The sequence below is a fragment of the Mytilus galloprovincialis genome, chromosome 6 (genome assembly GCF_965363235.1).
Source record: "Mytilus galloprovincialis chromosome 6, xbMytGall1.hap1.1, whole genome shotgun sequence".
Taxonomy (NCBI): domain Eukaryota; kingdom Metazoa; phylum Mollusca; class Bivalvia; order Mytilida; family Mytilidae; genus Mytilus; species Mytilus galloprovincialis.
Genome location: NC_134843.1, coordinates 59,076,063 through 59,101,123, shown reverse-complemented (window position 1 = coordinate 59,101,123; position 25,061 = coordinate 59,076,063). Strand labels below are relative to the sequence as shown.

At 31.9% G+C, this 25,061-nt stretch overlaps 1 protein-coding gene across 7 annotated transcripts in view; it reads left to right on the top strand.

Moving 5' to 3' along the window:
• LOC143079991 (uncharacterized) overlaps window positions 1-22,030 on the top strand; it is a 30,263-nt gene extending 8,233 nt beyond the window's left edge. The window contains exons 3-6 of one of the 7 annotated variants that reach the window (XR_012979582.1): window positions 5,106-5,438; window positions 15,839-17,109; window positions 19,541-19,631; window positions 20,514-22,019. Coding sequence is in view for 3 of the 7 variants with exons in the window: in XM_076255632.1 (XP_076111747.1) it covers window positions 5,106-5,438; window positions 15,839-16,096; window positions 19,541-19,572 (623 nt within the window). In the remaining 4 variants the exon portion in view is untranslated. Of the gene's footprint in view, window positions 1-5,105; window positions 5,439-7,625; window positions 8,126-15,838; window positions 19,632-20,513 lie in introns of those variants that run through there. The other 6 variants (XR_012979581.1, XR_012979580.1, XM_076255632.1 and 3 more) reach the window with 6 other exon arrangements.
• Window positions 22,031-25,061: the final 3,031 nt, after the last annotated feature.

Below are 25,061 nucleotides of genomic sequence, written 5' to 3'. Positions count from 1 at the left end.
TCTGAATGTGCTCTTAAAATTTCTAGACAAATTATTGACCTTTGAATACTGTCTTGACATATTCTGAACATTTTGAATTGTGTCTTAAATTTACTTGACAATTCCGAGTTTTACATATCATGACCAATATACATGATAGAACTTTATCTTTATTACTCTTCATGCAATATACTGTTTCTTTATTTTAATTAAAAATTTTAGAACTGAAATGGATTTTCTTCATTAAAATTATGAGGTGAAATAATTTCACATAACAACAAATCGGATAATTTCCGAAAATACCCCCCCCCCCCAAGGGTGACTGGGGAATAGAAATATGGTCACTTGGTCTTCTTCCGACCGGCAGTAAAACGCTTGCCGAAGTGGGGCGTCCGTTTGGCTGTGCGGGATGTATCAAGTTCGCAGTCACGTCCGGTCAGATTGGGGACGTTAAATCCGATGTCTCGTGTAAGAAGAGTGCCACGCTCTTTGCACGTTAAAAACCCTTGCAACAACTCTTTGAGGGGTCCGTAGGTGGCCTGTTGCAAGGCAAAATTTCTGTCCCTATCCAATATACTCTCATTTTCCAGTGGCAGTCCAAATTTCTCCGACCATCATCCCAGATGGCCTCTAATGAACTTGTTCTCGTCCTGAATATGCATGAAATATTTGCCACTGGACGTTAAGCAACCAACAATCAATCAATCAAAAAACAATCTACCCTGTGAATGTTAGAAAACTGTATTAATAAATGGTCCCGTCAATGATATCTATAGAAATCATTGGTCTTATGAAATGGATCACAGACATGCATAATTAAGATCTAAACATGTTTTTGTTCTATGATTACTTGAGAACAAAATCAAAATTGGAACAAATTCTTTGTCCCAAATAAACAAAATAATAAAGGTTCATCTTTTTAAGCCACACACACACATGCGTGGTGGGATTCAAAAGAGTCACACAGTCACATTTTAAAATCATTTTACATGTTTTAGTAAAGCAAATTTGACTGGCAGTTTTTCAGTAACTATGGCATATACTCTAAAGTGAAATCAATTTAATTAAACTTTAATAACGAAAAAAAATCAAAATCAAAATGCATGGGGGTCATTCGGGGTACTCCCACTCAGTCGCACACAAAGGGTATCTTATTGTATACGAATGAGTATTCAACAGCAAAAGAAAGTGTTTAAAGAGTGCATAATGTGTCGATACACAATTCAAGCGAAATTAATACTGTTGAGAATGTCGAGTAAAAATTATTTCAAATTCAGTCAATCTGATCTTTTCAGGTTTTTTCTTTTGTAGTGAACGTTTGTATCAATAATTATCAAAGGTACCAGAATTATAACTTAGTACACCAGACGCGCGTTTCGTTTACATAAGACTCTCCAGTGACGCTCAGATCAAAACAGTTTTAAAGCAAAACAAGTACAAAGTTGAAGAGCATTGAGGACCCTAAATTCCAAAAAAGTTGTGCCAAATACGGCTAAGATAATCTATTCCTGGGATAAGAAAATTTTTAGTTTACCGAAAAAAAAAAAGTTTTGTTACAGAATTTTTTTTTAAATGACCATAAAATTGATACTCATGTCAACACAGAAGTGCTGACTACTGGGCTGGTGATACCCTCGGGGACGAAACGTCCACCAGCAGTGGCATCGACCAAGTGGTGTTTAAAATTATCAAAGGTACCAGGATTATAATTTAGCACACCAGACGCGCGTTTCGTCTACATACGACTCATCAGTGACGCACAGATCAAAACAGTTATAAAACCAAACAAGTACAAAGTTGAAGAGGAACTAAAATTCCTAAACGTTGTGCCAAATACAGCTATGATAATCTATTTATTGGACAAGAACATTCTTAGTGTATCGAAAAATCCAATGTTTTGTTACAGAAAATTTATAAAAATGATCAATCAGTCACAAATGAGGTATACGTAAGTGCCACATATATTAATTGATATTTGAAATTGTGTATCCTTTTCTTATATTGTGGATTCATTTATTTTTGTGGGTATCAATTTTCGTGGATTCAGTAAACATTTCATTTTCGTGGATATTTAATTTCGTGGTTTTGCCATAGTCTGCATACAATACTATTATAGCCTTTGTATGAGGTCGTATCAAAGATATATTGACATGAAAGGGGTATATTGACTGAGGACGAGGTCGATATATCCTGTATTGACCTAATAAATAGGCTATAATTGTTATATTATTAATTTCCGACCATATTTGCATCAAAATCGTCATTTGGTTTTGTTGGAAATTTATAGATATCATATTGTCTCCTATACATTAACAACATATTAGTTGTTTTTTCATTTACTTTACTTGGTCGGTGATTTTCTTTTATGATTTCAAAAAAAGGAAGTTTCGCTGTTATCTGAACTAGGTGTTTGTACAAATGTTGTATATGATGCCACCAGTATTCGTCATATCCTTTCTTGTTAATTATATCGAAGTTTTTCCTTTCTATTGTTCAGTGAACAATTGACTTTTTAATTATTTTACTATTTGTATTTCATTACTGATTGAGCCAAACAAAATAATATATAAAGGTTTTCATATATCTCGTAGCTAGTGCATCTTCAACTTCAACGTTTGTATCAATCAATCACAATTGAGGTATATGTTAGTGCCATATCAATATTAATTGATATTTAAGATCGTGTATCCTTTTCTTATATATGATAAAATATTTTTCAATCAGTAAGTTATGTTTATGCATGCGTTTAAATTGATAAAATCTGTTATAATGCTCAGAATTCAGTCAAGTTAAACAAATCAACAACGCAGAAATGATTTGCGTATCAACTAGTACTGATGAAGAAGGTAACCATAAATCTCAATAAACCACACACATGGCCTTCGTCGGTGATTTTCTGCGATCTATTTTCAGAGTTGTTTTCAAATGAGGAAGTTTGGATATTTATATGTGCTAGGTGTTTGTACATGCATATGTTTTTAGCATTCACCATATCCTTCCTTGTCCATTGTATTGATATTGTTCTTTTTTCTCGTTAGTGTTTAGGTCGTCAGACATTTTTTTCTGTTGTATGTGTTTATTGTCTTTTGACTACATCCCCCTTCTAAATTATCTGACAAATGTCTTAATGTCCTCAATGGTAAGGTCACTTTCTATATTTTTTCGGCTAATTATTACCGAATTTGTATTTCCCCAAAAAATGTTCAGAATTTGTTGAAATTATTTTATGTTATTATGTAATCCATCATATTTTTTGCTCCACTACAGTGTCAATGCGTTTGTTTCAAATTATATATGCATATGCAAATATTTAAAGTATGGTATGCGGTCTTTCCCTTTGCTCTGGCAAATTTACCTATTGCTCATGTTAGGATCCGATGACATCCCATCAGTGGTCTGTTATAATGACATTTTATGCAATTTTTTTTTATCAAACAATAAATTCGGATATTTTTAAAAATGTTTGAACCCGAAACAAAGTTTAACGCAATTGTTTTAAAATTGCAACATTATATGGGTTTAATGTTTTACCCGTTTTTTGCACAACTTTTTTTATCTTTTGGTCCTCGATGCTGTTCGACTTTGTGCTTGTTTCGGCTTTCAAACTTTTGTATCTGGGCGTCACTGGTGGATCTTGTGTGGATAAAATGCACTTCTGACGTATTAAAAATTTGTCAACTTGTTGGCTGTTGTTCGTGTGTTTCTTTGTCAATTGTATTCTCCAATTTATTTATATTGTAGTCCTGTGGTGTTGAGTTGTCATTTTAATGTTATATTTCACATGGCTATGAAAGGGGAGGTTTGGCATGCCACAAAACCAGGTTCAATCCGCCATTTTTTTCTTTAAAAATGTCCTGTACCAAGTCAGGAATATGGCCATTGTTATATTATAGTTCGTTTCTGTGTGTGTTACATTTTAAAGTTGCGTCGTATGTTTTCTCTTAATTTTGAGTGTAAATTCACATTGCGATAAGACGTGTCACGGTACTTGTCTATCCCAAATTCATGAATTTTGTTTCTGATGTTTAATTTGTTTTTCTCGTGGGATTTTGTGTGTGTTACATTGTAGTGTTGGGTCGTTGTTCTCCTCTTATATTTAATGCGTTTCCTCAGTTTCAGTTTGTAACCCCGATTTTGTTTTTTGTCCATGGATTTATGAGTTTGAACAGCGGTATACTACTGTTGCCTTTATTTACCAATTCACGACATGTTTCATATATAAGTTTGTAAAATATTGAAATTCATTTATTTTGCTAAGTTGAGGTAAGGTCGTCTTTTAAGTGTCGACAAAAATGTTAGGAAAAATTATTAAAATATAGCATTTCAGACTACATTCTCAAACATTACGCCGATACACAACAATATGTTTTGAAGGTCAATCACATGCAGTCGTTTGTAACAAAATTGTTGACGGCAAGGATTTTGAAGAATGTCGAAAGTTCCTCCAAACCTGAACTTTAATTTGATTCCTCAGATCCTTAAAATTAACAGACCAGTGAAGGTTTTGATTTCAATCAGACTTTCATAGCTACCGTGTGTTTATGTTAGCGTTCCTGATGTAAGATAATTTAGATACTCGCTTCGAACGCATAACATTTACATGATTTATAACGGGCTGTTTTCATGTTTTTATATCAATGGGTAGATACTGATGTTGGTAGACTATCAGTTTTCGAAGGTACCATCAGCTCAGTAGTCGGTGCTTCGGTACTTACAAGTTTTATTCCCAACGAAAAATATTGTTTAAAACGTGATTAAAGGTTACAACTCCCTCAGGCAAACATGGCAAAGTTGGTCTAGATTAATTTGACTTTGGTCAGGTTTTGTGGTAGTATGTGACAGTTTTCAATCATATTGTTATTTTACTTGATGCATCATTTTATTCTCTATTATCTTTACATATAATATATATATATATATATCGATAAAAATAATTTTATATTAAAATGACTTTTTGTATCTTTTTTTTTTTTGTATATACATTTGGTAACCATGGTCAATTTATTTTTTGGACAAATGATAAAAAGTAGCAAATATCTTTTCTTATTTTAAAGTCATCTCAACTCAAACAAAGTTCACTGGCACTAACATGACTAATGATCTTATGAACTTTGTTTTACTTTTAGGACATGTTATTGGTATACAATTAACAGTCTCGCCGGATTATATATTAGGTGGCAATCCACTGGCTTTGAACTGCAGTGTAGATCACGATGTTAATATAGAAACGTTTGTGACATTTAGTAAAGATGCAACATTGATTGGCTACATCCAAAATTGCAAGGAAAATGGAATAACGTCATGTTCATCAACACCTAAATGTCATTGTGATTCAAACTCAGAGTACCATATATTGAACTTTATATGGAACTACACACCTTCGAATGAAAACATGATTGATGCTACTTTTGGTTGTACTTTGGATGCTTCTGAAAGTGTAATTAGAGTCAAGAAAGCTGGTAAGCTTTAATAATTATTACATAGGAGTTAACTGATAACTAAGTACATAGCAGAATTGAGGATGACCCAAGAAAATAAACAGCTGCGCCACGAGCGCATGATCGCCCATTGTCTTATGTGTGAAATTTTATGCAATAATAAAAAATCATTTCTGAGATACGACACAACATATGAAAATCGCCCTTTATTTACCAAAAAAAAAAACCCGGTAACTCTAAAATGAAAATTGGAATCTTCACCAAAATGTATACAAATCTTAAATTTAATGTAACTTAAAAGTGTGTAAAGTGTTAAGCAATAATAATAAATCGTTTTTGACATACGGCGCAACATGTGACCGCCCCCCCCCCCCCACCCCCTCTTTTTTTTACAAAAACCTCAATAACTCTAAAATAAATTTTTGAATCATCACCATAAAGTATACAGATCTTCAGATTAATATAACTAAGAAGTGTTTTAAGTGTTAAGCATCAATCATTAATCTTTTTTTCCCGATACCGCGCGACATTTGCAAAAACACACCCCTGTTTTAGTTACAAAGTCCCGTAACTCAAATAGTTTTATAATCTTATGTTCACCAAAAAGTATACAGATCGTTTGACCATCATTAGAAACAACTATGTTAAGTTTCATGGAATTTGAATAAGTAGTTCTCAAGTTACGGTACGACATGTTTACGCCGGACTGATAAACGGACAGACGGACATTTGTATACCATAATACGTCCCGTCAAAATTTTGACGGGCGTATAAAAACACATTGTAGCACTCTAACATAATATGTGTTACACGGTCCTTATCTTAGGACGAGAACGGTGGTTATGTAGTATGAATGAAATACAAAACCAATGCTAACAAATGTCAGGTCCGTAAATTAGTGATCACAGTTAAAGAAGTATGTAGTCCGAGATTACTCTGATGTCCAACGGTTGTTTGGCTAGACAAGCTGGGGCCGTTGGACGTCAGAACTCGTCCCATATCAAAAAGTGGATATGTGCCCATCCAAAATAGATGCGCTGCTTCGGACTAAGAAGTATTTCACCCGAATTTGATTTAATAACAAAATGAATATTTTAATCGATGGGTTTCAAAGTATTATCGAGAAAGTAATTTATCAGCTAAAATATTCGAAGATGGAGAGATAATAATATTTTGCACACTAACAAAGTTGACACACAAAGCCGGGTAACTTTTGCTTAGATCATATACACCTGATATGTATATGCCAGTCGTTCTTAGATATATTTGTGTCAAAATCGCCGTTTGTCTGTATAGAAATTTGTGCTTTATCACGATTTAATAGGAATATATAATTTTACCAAACGTATATGAACCCTTAGTTATATGAAACCTAAACTTATATCTTTTTATTACATTTGGACATCCTTGTAAAAAAGGTGTTGTATTATTAACATTGAGACAACTCTCCACCTGAAACCAAACAATGACAGTTGTTATAATTAAAACAATTATAAGTCATCGTACAGCTTGCAACAAATAATAAAATTCACAGCGCATATATGGTCAGCAAAAGGAGCCCCGAAATCACAATTCTTAGTACAGTTTTTAATTTTCATGCGTGAATCTGTCGACCAATGTTCTTTCAAGCTACCGATATCTTTAGTTCAGCCTTCAAGCATAGTTTTCCCCAAAGGATGACTGGGAAATAGAATTATGGTGACTTGGTCTTCTTCCGACCGGCAGTAAAACACTTGCCAAAGTGGGGAATCCGTTTAGTTGTGCGGGATGTATTACGTTTGCAGCCACGTCCGGACAGAATAGGGTCGATTAATCCGATTTTAAGAGAGTGTCACGCTCTTTGCAAGTTAAGAACCCCTGCAACAACTTTTTGAGGGGTCGTAGGTGGACTGTTGCAAGGCAAAATTTATGTCCCTATCCAATATACTTTCATTTTCCATTGGCAGTCCTTATTTCCCCGACCTTCATCCCGGATGGCCTCTATTAATACAAGACCTGCCTAATGTATTCATTAATATTGTTACCTTGTTCTCGTTGTGAACATGCATGAAATATTGGCCACCGGACGTTTAGCAACAAACAATCACTCAACCAATTCCGCATAGTTTAAATTGCATTCGATTTTTTTCCATTTATTACATTGCTCATTGTAGGTTATACAGTGAAATACTTTTTGTATGCAATTTGTTTTTTTTTTTATCCTTACAGATATGTTACCGTTTAGCTAATGGCAGTCGGAAACCCGATTGAAATAGAACAAAAGAATCGAAGCTCTTTGTCAGAAAAAATGTTAAGAGAAGACGATAAATCCTTACTGTAATGCTCACTATAGTGACAAAATTTTTTAAAAGTTAATAGAAATAAACAAAATTACAATTGTCTTCTCAAGTACGAAGTGTTTTATTTTAAAAACATCATTTGCATAAGTTTTCAAATTATCTAGTGCATAGTTAAGCAGAACAATTAGATATCAAGTCGACGACGTGGGTATCTTTCAAGTTGAATGTAGAAAATGCATAATCACCGATTTAAAAAACAATTACCACGGACGGAAAACATATCAATCTATTAGTTCAGTAATTTGCGTGTCTGCCCTTCCATTATGTGACTCAAGAAAAAAATCCAAAAAATGGGTAACAATTGTATCGAAAAGAGAAAATCGAGTGCACCTTTTTATGTTAGGGCGTGTTTGAGTTGAATATTTTGTCTTGATACATGCGCGTAGCTACGTTTACGTCAAAACGCCCGGGCGTACACTTGAATTTTGAAAATAAAACAAATAATCGACATAGAATAAGAAAAACTGGTCAAAAGCACATCAGCCTTGTGCTTCTTTTTTTCAATGGATTGTAATTTTGAATAAAAAGGGACTAAATTTATTCAAATAGATCATTTAATATAATTGTTCGAATCTTTTGTAAAAGTCTGAATCTACTATGATCTACTATGAATTTTACGTACTTTTCTTATAGTTAAAGAAATTTACTATCTGCTCAGATTCAAGACGCTGTTTGTATTTTTGTCGAGCCTGTGATTTATGTCCCAAAAGCGAGACAAAGCAGCGTCAATATTTAGGTTCGGAATGTGGATAAAGTCTTTTGACTCTCCGTGAAACAGTATTCAGAGCAATATATATATAATAATAATGCAAGTATACCTTTAATTTTCCCGCATTATAAGGACAAAATGTATTTCTCTCTGTAATTAATAAGTGGTCGCAGTTTGGGCTTACATTTTGTTATTTCTCAATTACATTAACTACTTGTCGAACCTTCATCGAATTTTATGAAAATGCCGAAGAAGCTTTTTCTATGACTAATGTCTAAAGCTAAAATTTTGAAATCATTTTTTTTTTTCGTTCATTTTTCTGTTCTTTCTGGTAGACAGATAGCCGGACTCTTCTTTACGCAATTGATTGTTTTACATGCTCAAATTATATACCTTCATAGATTGTCGTGAAATATTCCATATCAAGAAAAAAATATAAAAAGAAAATTTTGGATTTTTTTTAAATCCCTTTAAAGGAATGATAAATTGATTCACTTTTTGTGGGAAGAAATCCTAGGTGTTCCAGAATATTTTTATATTGCACCTCTTAGAAATTTTTTTTAGTGTTCATTAAAAGGTGCTTTTGTCGATTGTATGCTAACTCACGGTACCCTTTAAACTTATTTAAAAGTAATATTGGTTTGGACGTTTTCTCTAAAACAAATGACCATTAGGCTAGCTTCCAGTTCAACACGATAAATAAGTTAACATATTACAAAATTTAACCAAAACAAATTAACCATTTAGATTCAAAAGTATGTTGCTATCAATGATTTTTACTGACAGGAATCATTATAGTATCTCATTCTCAGTAGCTTTCGGGGGCTTAGTCCCTTTCGAACCCACTACCAGAAGGTGCTTTAACATTAAGCGGCTGGCATTCCTCATATCCCACGCCAAGGTTCGGGCGTACACGTAAAAATTACCCAGCTACGCCACTGTTATATCGTACAAAGCAAGAATATTTCATACATACATGTAGTTTGCTTCAGATTCTATCATTTTTATATATAAAAGTTACAGGTTGACTTTATAATATAAAGAAATCACAGTACTAAAAGTTGAAATATATGGGTCAAGTGAAATACCTATCTAATGAATCACAAAAACAGAGTAGGTGTGTTCGAATAGCTATTTTTTAGCTGAAAGTACTTGACGACAGTCTTTCAAGTTGTATGATGAAAATGCATATCTTCGAAAAATTATAATTTTTTGTGTGTGATAACTAGGGTTTATAGTCTTCAACCACTTAAAAAATCTAGTCTGCCCTTCCACGAAATATTTAATTAGAATTTTTTTAAATGTTTATGAATTTTTGAAAATTCCACCTGACAACCGATCAGACAATAGTTTTAAGTTGCATCAATGCAGACAAGATCATTAACTGATGCTCATTAGCTAGTTGATACATTTGTCTTTTAAAATACAACTGACATATAAGGATCGTAGTGGTGCAATGTGGATAAATTTATCGGTTTCCGAGAGCAAAATTGGCAGCGCGTTATCCCTACAATGGCTTTCATTTCTACGATTGTGAAAATGAACTGACGTAATGGGGAGATAATTTTGACGAAGTAGAATCCTGACTGAATGGTACATCATTTCATTTTGTATGTATTTCATGTATTTTGGTTCATGATATTGTTTAGTATTTGTTTATAAATCTTATTTTCAAAACCTCACTTGTGGAAGTACATGTTGGCTATATGGAAAACCACAAATTGTTTTTTTTAAATAACAGCCTTATTTGATTTCCTCAACAATTATATTAAATATGAAGGTTTTCCAACTTTTCACATGACTGTTGATTATATAGTACACAATTGGGTTTATACAAGGTACCTGTATGTATCTAAGTCACGTTGGGAAATATTTTATGGTTCAACTGTGTTATTGATGGAGTTAATGAGTTTATCATATTTTTTTTCAAAGTGCTGTACAGAGAGAAAAAGAAAACTAGCTTTAAATATGTCCGTCATTAAATATTATTGTTAATCTTCCCATATGGCAATATCAAAGGCACTTTATTCAAATAGTTTACACCACGTGACTTTGGTCCTTTTGATTTAATTACTTCCCTCAGGTTAAGATTGAAAATATAAATTATTTCAAATTTGCGATCAATCTATTATTTTTCCATAATGAATCTAAAACTAACGTCTCTTTTAAAACTTTCTTTGGCGGATATTTACAAAAATGTTGTAAAATTTTATAAAACAATGCGTAAAGTTTGATTTTTTACTAAATGGGATGGTTGGAATTATCACGCTTTTAAAAGAATTTGGCCGAAAACTTAAGAAAGCAGGTAAGTAAAATGTTTTTTAACTTTAAAATTCATCCTACAAGGTGTTGCCCTATATGCGGACAAAACATGAACAATGCATTCTCGCATCTCTATTCCTGTTTCCACCAGTGAGGATCTATTTTGATATGAAAATATTAAAATTTGGTTTTAAATGTCAATTTCAGCTTCAAATGACAGCTAATTGTACGCTGATTCCAAAAATATATGTTTTCTATACATATGTACATAAAGATATGCATAAGGGAGATAATTTTTTTACTTCCGGTTAAAAGATGTTACTTCCGGTATTGTTTGATAATTTACCTGACACTGATTCCAAAAATATATGGTTCTATATACTTTTACATTAATTAAGTACAAAAAAAGCTACTTCCGGTTTACAAAAGGTCACTTCCGGTTTAATTTACCTATAACCTTGGGCTCAATTTCAGTTCATAAACCAAGGACCTTAAATCAAAAGACTCTAGGCCAGTACTTTATATTGGTAATGAGTTATATTACCATACCACTAATATTAGATATAAAAGGGGGAAAACTCGCATCAAATGTCTACGTACCCTTTCAACTAAAAATTACGTGTAACGACATGTCGCAATTAATTATTGAGTGAAAATATTTTGTCGAAATCTTATATGATTTCTGAAAATAAGAGATAACAATCTAAAATTTAAATGTTGAACACGACCTTGAACTTTGACCTCATTTTCATTTGTTTTTTGGTCCAAGGACCTCAAATTAAAGACCCTAGGCCTCTATCACTTATGGTTTACCAATTAGAAATGCATATCACTTTTATCAAATACATTAGGGGAAATAACTTTCATATGGCGTGTCTGTATAGCTTCCGTTCAAATGGCCAACCTTATCCTGAAGATATAACGAGCAATTTGGTAAACTAAATTTGGCGTAATCTTTTATGGTTGCGAATGAGTGGTAGCCACAAGAAAAACAGTGTTTGGGGAGATTACACTTACAACGTAAAGTGTTCTGTTAAGCAGTGGTTTTTTTTCAAAAGCGTATAAACTGTACGAGATCATATTCCAAATATATAAGCGACATGTTATAAAACAATTACACAGCGCAAGTAAAAAATTAGGCGGAAGAAAAAAAATACTAATCAGAACAAAATCAATAGGTCTTTCCACGGAAAGATGGAGAGACCTAATAAGCATCAGGCAGTTGAATGAACTGTCTTTATTCTGTGAATCGGAACTTATTATTTCTTTTTGGTATTTTCTGCCTCTTGTTTAAAAGTTTTGTAATGCAGCCATCTATATCTTGCTTTTTTGTCAATCTAGTAATTTGTTTTATATTATAATTTCTTAAACAAATGAATATATTATATAATCTATCTATAAACTTTTAAATTCCCTCTAACTGGTTTATTAATTGATGTCAAAGACAGAATTACATTTGTGTTTGTGAATGCTTAACTCTTTTTTCTTTATACTACAAGAATATACATGATATAGTTATAGGTTGCACTTTGTAAATACAGCTGTTTCGCAAAACACGCCTCTTTTGGGGAGTAATAGAAAATTCATAGAAAATTAATTTTGTTTACATACTGGTTCCCAGTTATGCTCTCTGTGTTCCATATCGCAGAGACAGAACTTGGGAATGTTACCAGTAAATAAACACGTGCATATTGTTTACATTGAAATTTGTGGTAACCTTTCATTCGAGGTAGGGGTAGTTAAGAAAATTAGTGTAAGTTTAAACTCTGAGAAGTTCAGGGCATATAAACGTTGAAAATATGCCGCACAGCCCTATATTTTGACCTTTGAAAAAAATTGTGGTGCATATGAACTTTCAATTCTAGGATAAGATTTTTTTCAAAACTTCATAGTAAAAGTGGTACAGTTTTAGCCGTAAAAGGAGTTCCTATGGGAAATTGCATTGTCAATATTTACAGAAATGCAACCTATATAGGGTGAAAAGGGGGAACATTCAGAATTAAACCAAATTTGCTTTATTTCACAGATTTTAAAGAAATTAACTCAAATAAGAAGTTTTATAAATATTTAATGAAGATTGATAGAATCCTGGGCCTTAAATATGATGACTCAGCATAAATTCACAGTTTACAGTATGCATAGTTTACTTAAAGTCCTGGATACAAAATTAAATCATAATATTTGCATATTTGTAAGTTAAATTGTTAAGAAGTGCTTATATTTACTCTTCGCAGTCATTGAAACTCATAGATCCTTCCTGAATATTATTTATGGGGTATTTGTGTCCTTTCGATAACTCAAAAAGTAAGCCGCAACACCTAAATCTGCATTTTTGTCACCACGGCATAATAAATACAAGCTAGAAAAACAAAAAATATCTCAAGAAAACTTACAATAGTGTGTTCTATCCTGAATATGTACTAAATATTTCAAATTGCTAGAAACAGCAGAATGATTTAGGAAATTTGAGGCCCCAGGGGCAAAAAACATAGAAAATTGCCTACCCCCTGGGTCATAAAACAAATAATTTAACTTGTAAATGCTATGATTTTATGATTTTAAAGTTCTTGATATCGAAAACAATAACTATGCTTGGAAGTTATGCAAAAATCAGATGTTAGCAATCATCTATACAACATTTTAAGTGAATTTATATCTCAGACTGGTATCTGCATACATACAACTATTGCAAATATGGCTTTGTTTGAACACTTCTATTATATATAGTAGCTAAATTGTGTCAGATATATGGTTACCATGGTTACAGATGATACTGTTGTGACAAGAATTCTAAATTGACCATTTGAGGCAGAAAATGTGTTCTTTAATTGACAAATAGGCATACAGTAAGATGTGGACTGGAGATAGAGGTTGGATTGGATACTTTATATAATCTTGAATGTTGTAATGATTGATTGCTAAACATTACATTTCTGATATTCTGATATGCTTTCAATATGTTATCAAAACAGTTTTTAACAGGTTCTAGGCATTTTTTATCAGAAAATATGCAAATAGGGTAAGCTGGCAATAATTAAAGTCTTGTTTTCAAATTCTTTAAAAAATTGAAACAGGGGAGGGGGTATAAAATGTATAGTAAAGAAAAAATTAGAGTATACACAGTGATTTCTTTAAGACTTTAATTCTGATAAATGAGTATTAATGTGAGAAAAACTGATTTTAGAGTTTTCTATTTGAATAAATGTCTGTATAGGTTGCACTTTGTAAATACAGCTGTTTCTCAAAACACGCCTCTTTTGGAGAGTAATAGAATATTCATAGAAAATTAATTTTGTTTACATACTGGTTCCCAGTTATGCTCTCTGTGTTCCATATCGCAGAGACAGAACTTGGGAATGTTACCAGTAAATAAACACGTGCATATTGTTTACATTGAAATGTGTGGTAACCTTTCATTCGAGGTAGGGGTAGTTAAGAAAATTAGTGTAAGTTTAAACTCTGAGAAGTTCAGGGCATATAAACGTTGAAAATATGCCGCACAGCCCTATATTTTGACCTTTGAAAAAAATTGTGGTGCATATGAACTTTCAATTCTAGGATAAGATTTTTTTCAAAACTTCATAGTAAAAGTGGTACAGTTTTAGCCGTAAAAGGAGTTCCTATGGGAAATTGCATTGTCAATATTTACAGAAATGCAACCTATATAGGGTGAAAAGGGGGAACATTCAGAATTAAACCAAATTTGCTTTATTTCACAGATTTTAAAGAAATTAACTCAAATAAGAAGTTTTATAAATATTTAATGAAGATTGATAGAATCCTGGGCCTTAAATATGATGACTCAGCATAAATTCACAGTTTACAGTATGCATAGTTTACTTAAAGTCCTGGATACAAAATTAAATCATAATATTTGCATATTTGTAAGTTAAATTGTTAAGAAGTGCTTATATTTACTCTTCGCAGTCATTGAAACTCATAGATCCTTCCTGAATATTATTTATTAGTCTTATTCTAAATCATAAAAAAACAATGCATGCAATAGAGATTAGAAAACTGTACAAAATTAAAATTCCGCGAAATTTCATTAATTTTTTGGCGCTTTAACGTTATTTCAAAACATGGCGATGGAAAACGTTAAAGCTAAAGGTTTGTCCATAGCGTTTTGTTTTCTAAACTCGGATCAAATGCATTTAAATAAAGTTTTGAGCTAGGTTTTTTTCTATTTCATTGCATTATTCGAATATTTACTGATTTCAGACCGTCAACATGGCAGCTCCGTTAGTAGAACAGCCACACGTAGTGACGTAATTGTCCTCTAATAATCGAAATAGTTCATGGAAGCCATAGATAACGCTGAGGGTAAAATTCGAGTATCACGGCCCAGGCCATGTGTAAATTTTCAACAAATCTATGGCTTTCGTGAATTATTTCTTAAATATATCACTGCCATAGTAAAGTTACATTTTAAATTTGCCTCGACTGCAAATATAATGTGGATTTCATTCAAGAGACAGTTACTCAACAACATGTAAATCAATCAAAATAAACATTTTATGTCACCATACCTTACATATATAGGTACTAAACAAACAAGAAACAAGACAATTTTAGTACAATTGTGTTATATAAAACCTTATGTATCTTGTGAAAACAAATCTACTTTTCAAATTCCTTATTAAGCATTAAAATTTTAATTCATAAGTCATTACACAAATATTGCAAACAAATAAGATATACACAAGTATGTTATTTTTGTTGGAGTTAACTATACCAAATAGGTAAACACAAGAGTAATGGATTTTTCCAAAATATAAAGAAGAAAGATAGTGTTATAAAAGAATATGCAATATCAAACATGTCCTGCTTTCATATGACATACAGGTGTATTAGCAATAGTGGTTTAATGTAATCCAAGACGTTTTGAAATTAAAAAGATATTAACTCAAAATTTAAGACTGCTGATATGCTAAAATAAATAATAAATGAAGACTATACTCAAACAGTGTTCAAACTTATAACACCATTGACTAGTAAAATATAAACTGGTTACAAATTATAATATTTGCATAACTAGTTTTTTTTTAACGAAATCGTACAAACATTTTGTTTGTTTAAATTTTGTTTGTTTGTTTTTTTTTTTTTTTTAGAGTTGTCTAATGTAACGGTATCACCTGCTTTATCAGTTTTTACTGCAACAGAGAGTGCAACTCTGGAAAATATTATATGCACTGCTTTGTGTTGGCCAGAATGTAGTTTTCAATGGACTGGGCCAAACAGTTTTATATACAATGGTGATATTTTAAGACTGAGCAACATCCAAAAGAGTAGTTCAGGATTATACCGATGCCGAGCAACAAATGTCGTAGGAACAAATTACAGTAATTTCTTTGAAATTAGAGTTCAACGTAAGTTTCATGCTCTAACGTTTTTTTAGTTTCTTAATCATTGTAGAGATGATTTAAAATGATTTTATTCATATGTTGCTAGTTAAAAACATCCACCAGCAGTAAAAGTTTAGCGTAATAGGATGAACAAATTCAAATAAATAATAGTATGCATCTCTTCACAAAACATTGTTTGCGAATTCTGTGTTTACTCTTAGTGAAACTGATTTTAAATTGAGAGGTATTATCATAATACATAATTATGTAGTACGCTCATATAAGATATACAAATATAATGTACAAAGTAATATTGTGTCATTTGAAACAATGTTCGTGCTTAAATTATGTAATCCTTTTATATACTATGATACACTATGTTAATCATTTACTTATTTACATGACAATTACTAACATTAACAGCTTTTTTGTTTCATTATCAAAATGCATGTTTGTAGGAATAATATGTTAATACTTTTGTCGTTATTGTACAATAATTAGAAAATACAGTCAAAATCTGATAACATAAATGTTTTGAAAGGTGAAATGATCATGTAAGCATTATTTACTGTTTATAAAATATAGAATATTAGAAGCAGTTATGAGTAAATATCTGTTTGTCATGTTCCTTTCTTTCCGTTTGAATTTAAGTAAATTAACTCATTTATTTGTGATTTGATTTCATTGATGTCTTCATTATGTTAAGCAGATTGTTCTGGTTGAATTATTATTGTGTTGTATAAAATTAAACACCTTTTGAAGGGTTTTCAAAACATTCGGGTTTTTTTTTTTATGATTTTATCATCTGACTATGTATCATTAAATTTTTATTCAAACAATTTACCATTAAAATTAATTTTAATTCAGGATAATCAACCTTATTCTTATAACATACAATGTCAAATTTTATCAGATAATCTGATTTCTTTATTCTCTTTTCAATCACATATCCACGATTGTGAGAAAATGGTTCAGATATTATTAGTTCAACTGAAGATTATGACATGGAAAAAGATGATTAAAAATATAATTTAAAGGTAATTAATTCAAACATGAGTAATTTTTGTTTCGGATTTGTGTTGTTCGAATAGGGTTGTCTGTTAATAACTTTTTATTATTTTTTTATACATGTTGTACGGAATATATATTAAGTGTTCGTATGCCACTAATTACATTGTTAAAGTTATCTTCCCTGTCAATTACTTGGTCAATATTGGCCATTTGGCAGCATATTCTGCGTACGTGTTTTGAGCGTGTTTCCTCATTAGATAAAAGCTAGTACGTTTAAGCACCCTTCAAACATCCTTAAAACGCATCCAACAACCAATGTTAAAAAAATGATTTACATAAAATATCCCCTTCTAAATTAAAACAAACAAAAGCAGACTATTCTTTTGACCTGGTACTTTTGTGCAATACTCCATCGTTTGCATGTACTAGCTATATAATAGACTATTCATTCTGGAATCATTTTCAGCAGGTATGTTTTATGACGAATATTTCTAATATTTAGTCAGCTGAAGTATATCACTGTAAAGTATTTATAAATCGATTAAACGAAAACAAATCATTATAGGAGGCAAACAACGGAACATCGGAAACACTGAACAGCAACAAAAACAAACGCCAACATACATAAAAACGAACTATTTCATAACAATTGCCATATTTATGAATTGCTACAGAACAAATTTAAGACAAAAAGATAGATTGAACCTGGCTAGCCAAACCGCCTGCCTCTACGGAAATGTTTAACATTTCCGCTGAAATGACAATGTACTTGACATGAATAAATTACAAAAAACACAAGAACAACCAGGACACATCTTTACTGCCTCGAATACGACGTAACGTTGTTTCTCCACAAATTCTGTCAAGTTAACAAGAACATACCAGAGTAGTACATATAAAAACAAAATAGTTCCGACAAATATAGGCATAACTTTAAACAACTAAAGACTTATTTTAGTAATGTTTGTATTAAATGACTTCTTGAGTTATTTGAAATTACTTTAAAAAAAAATTGTAACTGATAGATTTAAATAATAAAGGAAATCATGAAATTTAAAATGAGACTATAATTTGTATGTTTTTCGTTTTATTTTTAGATCTGAAGAACCTGATTTAGTACATGTACTTCCAATGTTCCGGGAATTAGTTAGCCCTTTTAAGGAAACAAAGGGATGTTGCTTTTTAAATCACTTGGCCCAAACTAACTTTTTGTCGTCACTCTGCGTCCATCATCCGTCCTTAATGTCCAATTACTTTTTAAAAAAACAATTATCCCTGCAAAAAAAAAAATCAGCTGTTTTTTTTTCAATTGGAGTATTTTCTATAATCTTGAAAAAAATATGATAGAAGGAGAAAATTTTAAATATCAAAAAATTAGTCTAGTTGATACATTGTTGAAATCGTCAATTTAAGTGATGGTGTTGACCAATTTATTTTTATTTTAGACTTATATCTTTAAAAAAACTATGATAGATAAAAACGAAAATAAGCAATGTATGATTAGTCAGACAATATCTACAAGTAAGACTTCTTACACTATGAATACTAATAAATAAAGACAACACAATATCAACAAAAAACTCAAGAAGTCAAACTTGTCAGCAAACTCTTTAAGTTGTTATAGTCCCATACAGAAAATTGCTACCCATTTTCACCAATGGAATTTGCCTTAGATCATTAAACCATGGTAAATATCGGGTTAAAATGCAAGCGACCATAACCAGATAACGTTCATTCTGTTTGAAAGAAGTTCAAAATATTTTTTTAATTTGGAGCAAAAATAGTTGATGGTAGTTCAGCTGCCTTCTTGATATCTAGGGAATCAAACTTCCATTTCAAATGAGTAGTTTGAAGACGGTTGATGGCTACGTTTCCTAGAACCATAGTCAGATACCTTTTTTTAGAGGTTTGAGGAACTACCCGCTGTTCCTCGCCGTCCAATATTTCATTTCCATCATCTGACGATAAATGAATACCATCGCTATTCGAATGGTCAATAAGGGATTAATTTAAAACGTCATCGTCATCTGTGTCATCCATACCATACGGAATTGTATCGTCCATGTTAATTATTACTGTATCCTGGCTGCTAGCTATAGCTGATAAATTGTTGATGTAGTTCTTCAATTATTATTTTAAACGTTGTTGCAGCAGATTCAAAGCCTTGTCTGATTTTGTCCAGGATCGATTAGGTGGTTGTTGCCGTCGTACATTAGGAGGAAATAACGTATAAAAAAAAATAGAACAGTTTACTTTCAGTCGTTTCTTTCGCCTTTTTGATTCACGATTCATAATGGAAATATTTGCGTTAAAATGCGTTATAGTATAAATGGCCCAAAGAGGTAGTTATTTCATTTTATATGACAAGTTGAACATTTGAACATTGATAGAATATTGTATTTTTTGTTGTTGTTAATTCTATAAGGAACTAATAATTTTTTACTTTGTTTTTTGTAGTTTTCACGTACACCGTACACGTATGTGTGTAGTAAACAGTAAAGTTGTATGGAAAGTTAAAGATATGTTATGTAACACTTATTTATTCCTGGTATCTATGATCAGTTGATTAACAGTATACCAATATAACATGTTAAAATCAAACGATATATCAACATTTACACACACATATAAACAAGGAGACAAGTCCTATTATGAGTGACTTTGCGGTTTGGGCTTTGCTCATTGTTGAAGGTTGTGCGGTGTCCTGTAATTGTTGATTGCAGTGTCATTTTGGTTTCTTGTCGAGTATTATCTCATTGGCAATCATACAATATCTTTTTTTCAGAGCAACAATTGTACGCGGTGATAATTGGTTGTCACTCATCTACTTGATGTAAGGGGGTTCGCTGGTCTTAAAAAAACAATTATTAATATAGGATTTCGCTATATTTTCCTATAAATGAACTTTATCTTATACTTTATAGAAATTTTTTTTTTAAATGGGGTCACCGTTCATTTACGCTCACAGTCTGCCTTCGAAAGAAACATACATTTTTGTAAAGGTTCTTTTTTTCTGTTGAACTAATAAGAGAAATAGAGGTAATATCGAAATAAAAGAAGAACTAAATTACAGAAATCGATGAAATTTTACAATAATTTAGTTTAAGTACAGACTATTTGAAAAAAAAATAATAAAAAAATATTAATCACCAATGAGTTAAAAAAGATATTTCAATTGTAATGCCAAAACATGGCATTTTGTTCGCCAAAGGGAGATAATTTGGAGCTTTTTTAATGATATATACATTATAAAAGTTATCTGGGGCAGAAACGAATTGATTTTTTTGAATAATGTTTGTACCATATGACATGATATGATAAAGTAACAACAAATGAAGTAATTAATAAAATTTGTAATGAGAAGAAAATTGTTTAATTTTTTCTGAAGATTTTATACCCTTGATCCCCCCTAATTATATTCCTTTTTCAGAAATAACCAATGGAAAGTGTTCAATGGTCTTCTCGTCGCCTGAATCAGTTTTTCTATAAGTCTAATTGGAAAACTGTATCCATCTGAGCTACGTGACAAACTGACTTGATATAAATTGCAGTTGATGAAGCACATTCTATATCCGAATAGGAAGATGATTTCAGGAAAGATAACCAGCAAATTTACGAGATAAGAAGCTTCGGTGGAGTCCTTTTGGTGGCATTGAGAGGCACGTCAACAAAAAAGATTAACAAGAACATAACGGAGAACTTGCAACTCCTAGACGTAGACACTGATAATGTCTACAAGTCACCAGATAGACAAAACATTTATCTTCAAATATCAAGAAAAGAAAGCACGGATTACGATTCTAGCTTAGACTGGTTAATAAATGACACTTGCACCAATGTCAAGATATCGAACAAAATATTGTGAATAGTATTATCAAAAATATTCTGTTGTTTGATACAGTCGATCCCGTATCTATGAGGCGATCGATCATAATTGATGAGTTTTTTTCCGTTGAAGGAGAAAATCGAAAGTGGTTTATTGTAGACGGTAATCAAGCAATACTTTAGTTGTATCACAAAACTCACACCAATAATCAAAAGACCGAATCATCAACGAATTGAAGACTGAAAATAGTCGTACTAGGTGCATTAGTGCTACTCTGGCGCTAGGCAATGGTTTTGATATTACAGACATAGACTAAGTTGTCCATATTTGCTGTCAAAAACAGATCTTTCCTAATGGCAGGAGGCGGGATGGTCGACAGGGATATAGTTTGGTCGTATATGACAACTTCACACTTGCCTTCAAATCAATGGACAAAGACATTGCCCATAGTGTTAACAATTAAGACGAGTTATCTTTCCAAAACATGTTTTATGTATTTTCTGTTGAATACAGCAATCCAGAAGTTGAAAAATATTCTTTCGAGGGGTATGATTTGGATTGGTGTCCATGTATCATTTGAAAGTGTTGTTCACTTTGTGCCTCTAAATGTCAGTGTCACTCAAGATGTAATTTTAGTGTACAGAAATTTTTAAAAGAAAATTGGAATGTAAATAACACAAATACACACTGAAATATGGTATGGTAAACTGCGAATAAGGATTTCCTTGCTCGCCGGATATATCAGACTATTTCTGATCCAATTAAAATTAGAATGTATAAAATTCGAATACAGACTGATATATAGTAGACGGTGAATGAGGATTGCCTCGTCGGCCGGGTATATCAGTCTATTTCTGATCCATTTTAATAAATGCAATGTATACTGTAGCAGTCTTATCCTGATACATTTTTTTTAAATAAATGTCAGATTGTCTACAAAGGTCATATGTATACATAAAGTGTTATATTGTACAACATGATAATTTATATAGATATCATGTTCTTTTATTATATTTATTAAAAGAAAGTTTAAGAGTATTAATAAAAATACTTTATTTTTAAATCCACTATTTCTTATTACTTAATTTAAGTACCGTGTGACACTGATGCTCCAATAACGGAGGAATATAATTTGGAAACCGATTTGTTTTGTTCTCTATTTCAATTTTTTAATAGACAACAGCGTTTGGATGCCCCGGTGTCAACTTTAATGAAAAGGATAAACTTTCCTTTTTCCTACTCAGTTTTAAAATAACAAACTTTTCATAACACTAGAATATATTGATATATTGATATTGATTATTCAAGGAACCAAAAGAGAAAAATAAAAGTACAGGTCAATGTGCTTTTTTTCGAGATATAAGCTATTGAAATGTTGGCGGGAAAATGTTCTCTCTTGATTTTCATAGCTTTATTTTAAGGTATATCAGAAACTATTAAAAAAATGACAAAATTATATTAGACTTTTACAGATGACTTATAATTATACATGTAGAACATTTATTAAAAGAAAAATGGGGGTCAATAGGCAAACATTTTTAAGGAAGTCAAATGGATAAAACCAGAGGATTCTGAAAATCTGACGAAAATTCTAAACATGACAGGTCGTGTGAACAAATCTCTTATAGGCATCTCACTATAATTTGAAGTTTGTCTTTGGTATCGGATACAATCCATGCTTTGTAAATTGATTGTTAAATCATGCTCTGACTGTTAAGTGATTTGTACCATTCAATGAACGAATGGGGCCTTTTATAGCTGACTATGCGGTATGGGCTTTGCTCATTGTTGAAGGCCGTACGGTGACCTATAGTTGTTAATGTCTGTGTCATTTTGGTCTTTTGTGGATAGTTGTCTCATTGGCAATCATACCAGCATTACTTAGTATGTGTACAGCTAGATTTGCTTTCCTCTTTAAAAAGTTGTTAAGGTAGATTATATTTACATTTTACTTTGTTATAAGAAGACTTTTCAACACTTCATTTTTAATACTGTTACTTATTGTTCCTAACTGATTTCTCTATCTTCTAGATTGATTGTCTATTTATGATATTCTGTATGACTACTTAAATGAATATCATTCCCCAATTGTTTAATACATTTAGGTGGATCCGTCTTGGAAAAAATCAGGTTCTCCTTTCAGTGGAATTATTCCTAAATGTTGAGCTTGTTGGTAACAATGAAATGATTATGCACAAGATTAAAGGAAATTTCTTTTTTCAGAAGCTCCATCACTGATTCAAAATAAAATTGTGGATCCAAACCGATGCTGCAAACAAATATCATCTCTGAATGCATTAAATACCTGAGCTACTGTCAAGTTTTTTTTTTTTTTGTTTTTTTTTTTTGTACAGATACGCATGCACAGGTGTATTCAAAGTCTAAAAATAAGCTTTAAAAGAAGAATTGTTTAATATTTGTTGCTCTGTTATCCCCGTCGGAAGTTTCAATATGTGTTCACCAAACACCTTTATGTTTCGGTAGACATCCTCACAAACACTGTTAATTTTCATTTTTCATTTTTTCATAGTGTTTACGGCTTTGTCCTTAATTTTTGGACATATTTTCAATAATTTGATAGCTCCAGCCAGAAGTTTGTTTATCAAATCATCTGTACAAATTTAAGAGCCTGACCGGAAATCAGACTTGGTCCATTGGTTGTAATGGCCTTTTCTTGAACTCTTAAGAAATGTTTTAGTAAAAATGTCACTTTCTTTACCATTATGATTAGCACTTGCTTTTCAAAATGTGCTTTCGTGGCGGCGAAGGCGGAGGATGATGCGTCAACAATTGTTGTGTTCTGCTTTAGTCGGTTTCATAGGAACTACTTGTGATAGGTCAGATATAATATTGTAGGTAGGTGTAATATTGCCAGTACATGTTCAAATCAATCTGGTGACTATTTTAGGCCCAGTACCAGAGGTCATGTTTCAGCTTCTTTAAGTTGTTGCAATCTGGTCATCATTCAGATTTCCTTTTAATTTTCTCCAGAAAGCGAGAAATAAACTATTGCATTCACTTCCTGTTTCTACATATAGTTTGACATTTTATAACACTTATTGTACATTCAAAAAAATGTAACAAAGATATTTCGACTTCGTCGAAAAGGAATGATCAGTTCCTGTTATCTAATTATAATGCATCAGCGATTCAATATTAGCACTGCTATTGGTCTTGTTATCTTTAAACTTTAACATTATGAAACCTTTTACTGTGAAACTTCGAACTGAAAAGAGAACGAGAAGCATGGGGTCTACGGTGAAATCAATATGACTGTAATAGTAAAATGAGATAGATTACTGATATACAAGTGCATTACTGTCAATACAAGTTCGAACGCCAGTCCATTTAAATCAATTATGACGTAATTTTTTTCTACTTTTGTAATAACTGTTCCACCCTACGTCTGCTCATTCAAAAGACTTTCGACAGACTTCATTCAAATTTGTTTTTGTTAAATGGTTGCAGATATATTATGTTGAGTTCTAATGTGTTGGCGATTTGAAGTGCAGCTACTTTCTTTTTTGTCAATAACCAACATTATTCAGCACTGATTGTTCATGAAAAATTGACGCCCAACATTTTTTATTTTGCTTTTATGTAATCGAGTCTCAAAAGATCGACAAGGTGATAAAAATGTAGTCAATGGTTTTCTTCAGACCGACAGTCAATTCCTTGGAAAAGTGGGCAGGTTCTATTAATAATTAACCTCAAACAATCGTTTTTTGTTGAAGGCAAATTTATACAAGAATTAAAATTGAGAATGGAAGAAGTATGTATCTATCTTTACTACTAATTGAGAAGACCTCATTTTGTGTGTCGCTTTTCTTCCTTCCACAATAAATTAATCATTATGTCTCTGTGTCCTATAGGTACCATGCATAGTCGTATTTGTCATCCTCGCTTATGACTGGTACCTTTGATAACTATTATGACTACTCAGATTTAGTTATATTGGGAGGAAAACGAAAATAAAGGAGTCCGGATATTGTTTCCGTCATCGGACGGACTTTTAGGTCAACAAGACTTCCGCTTAGGTCTGTTTTAAAAGTACACATAATTTTTCAAAGGTACTTAGGGACATGACAATTTTTTGTGCGTTTTTCTGATCAATTCCAAGTTTACTATCCACGGCGCAAGTTTACTTTTCAT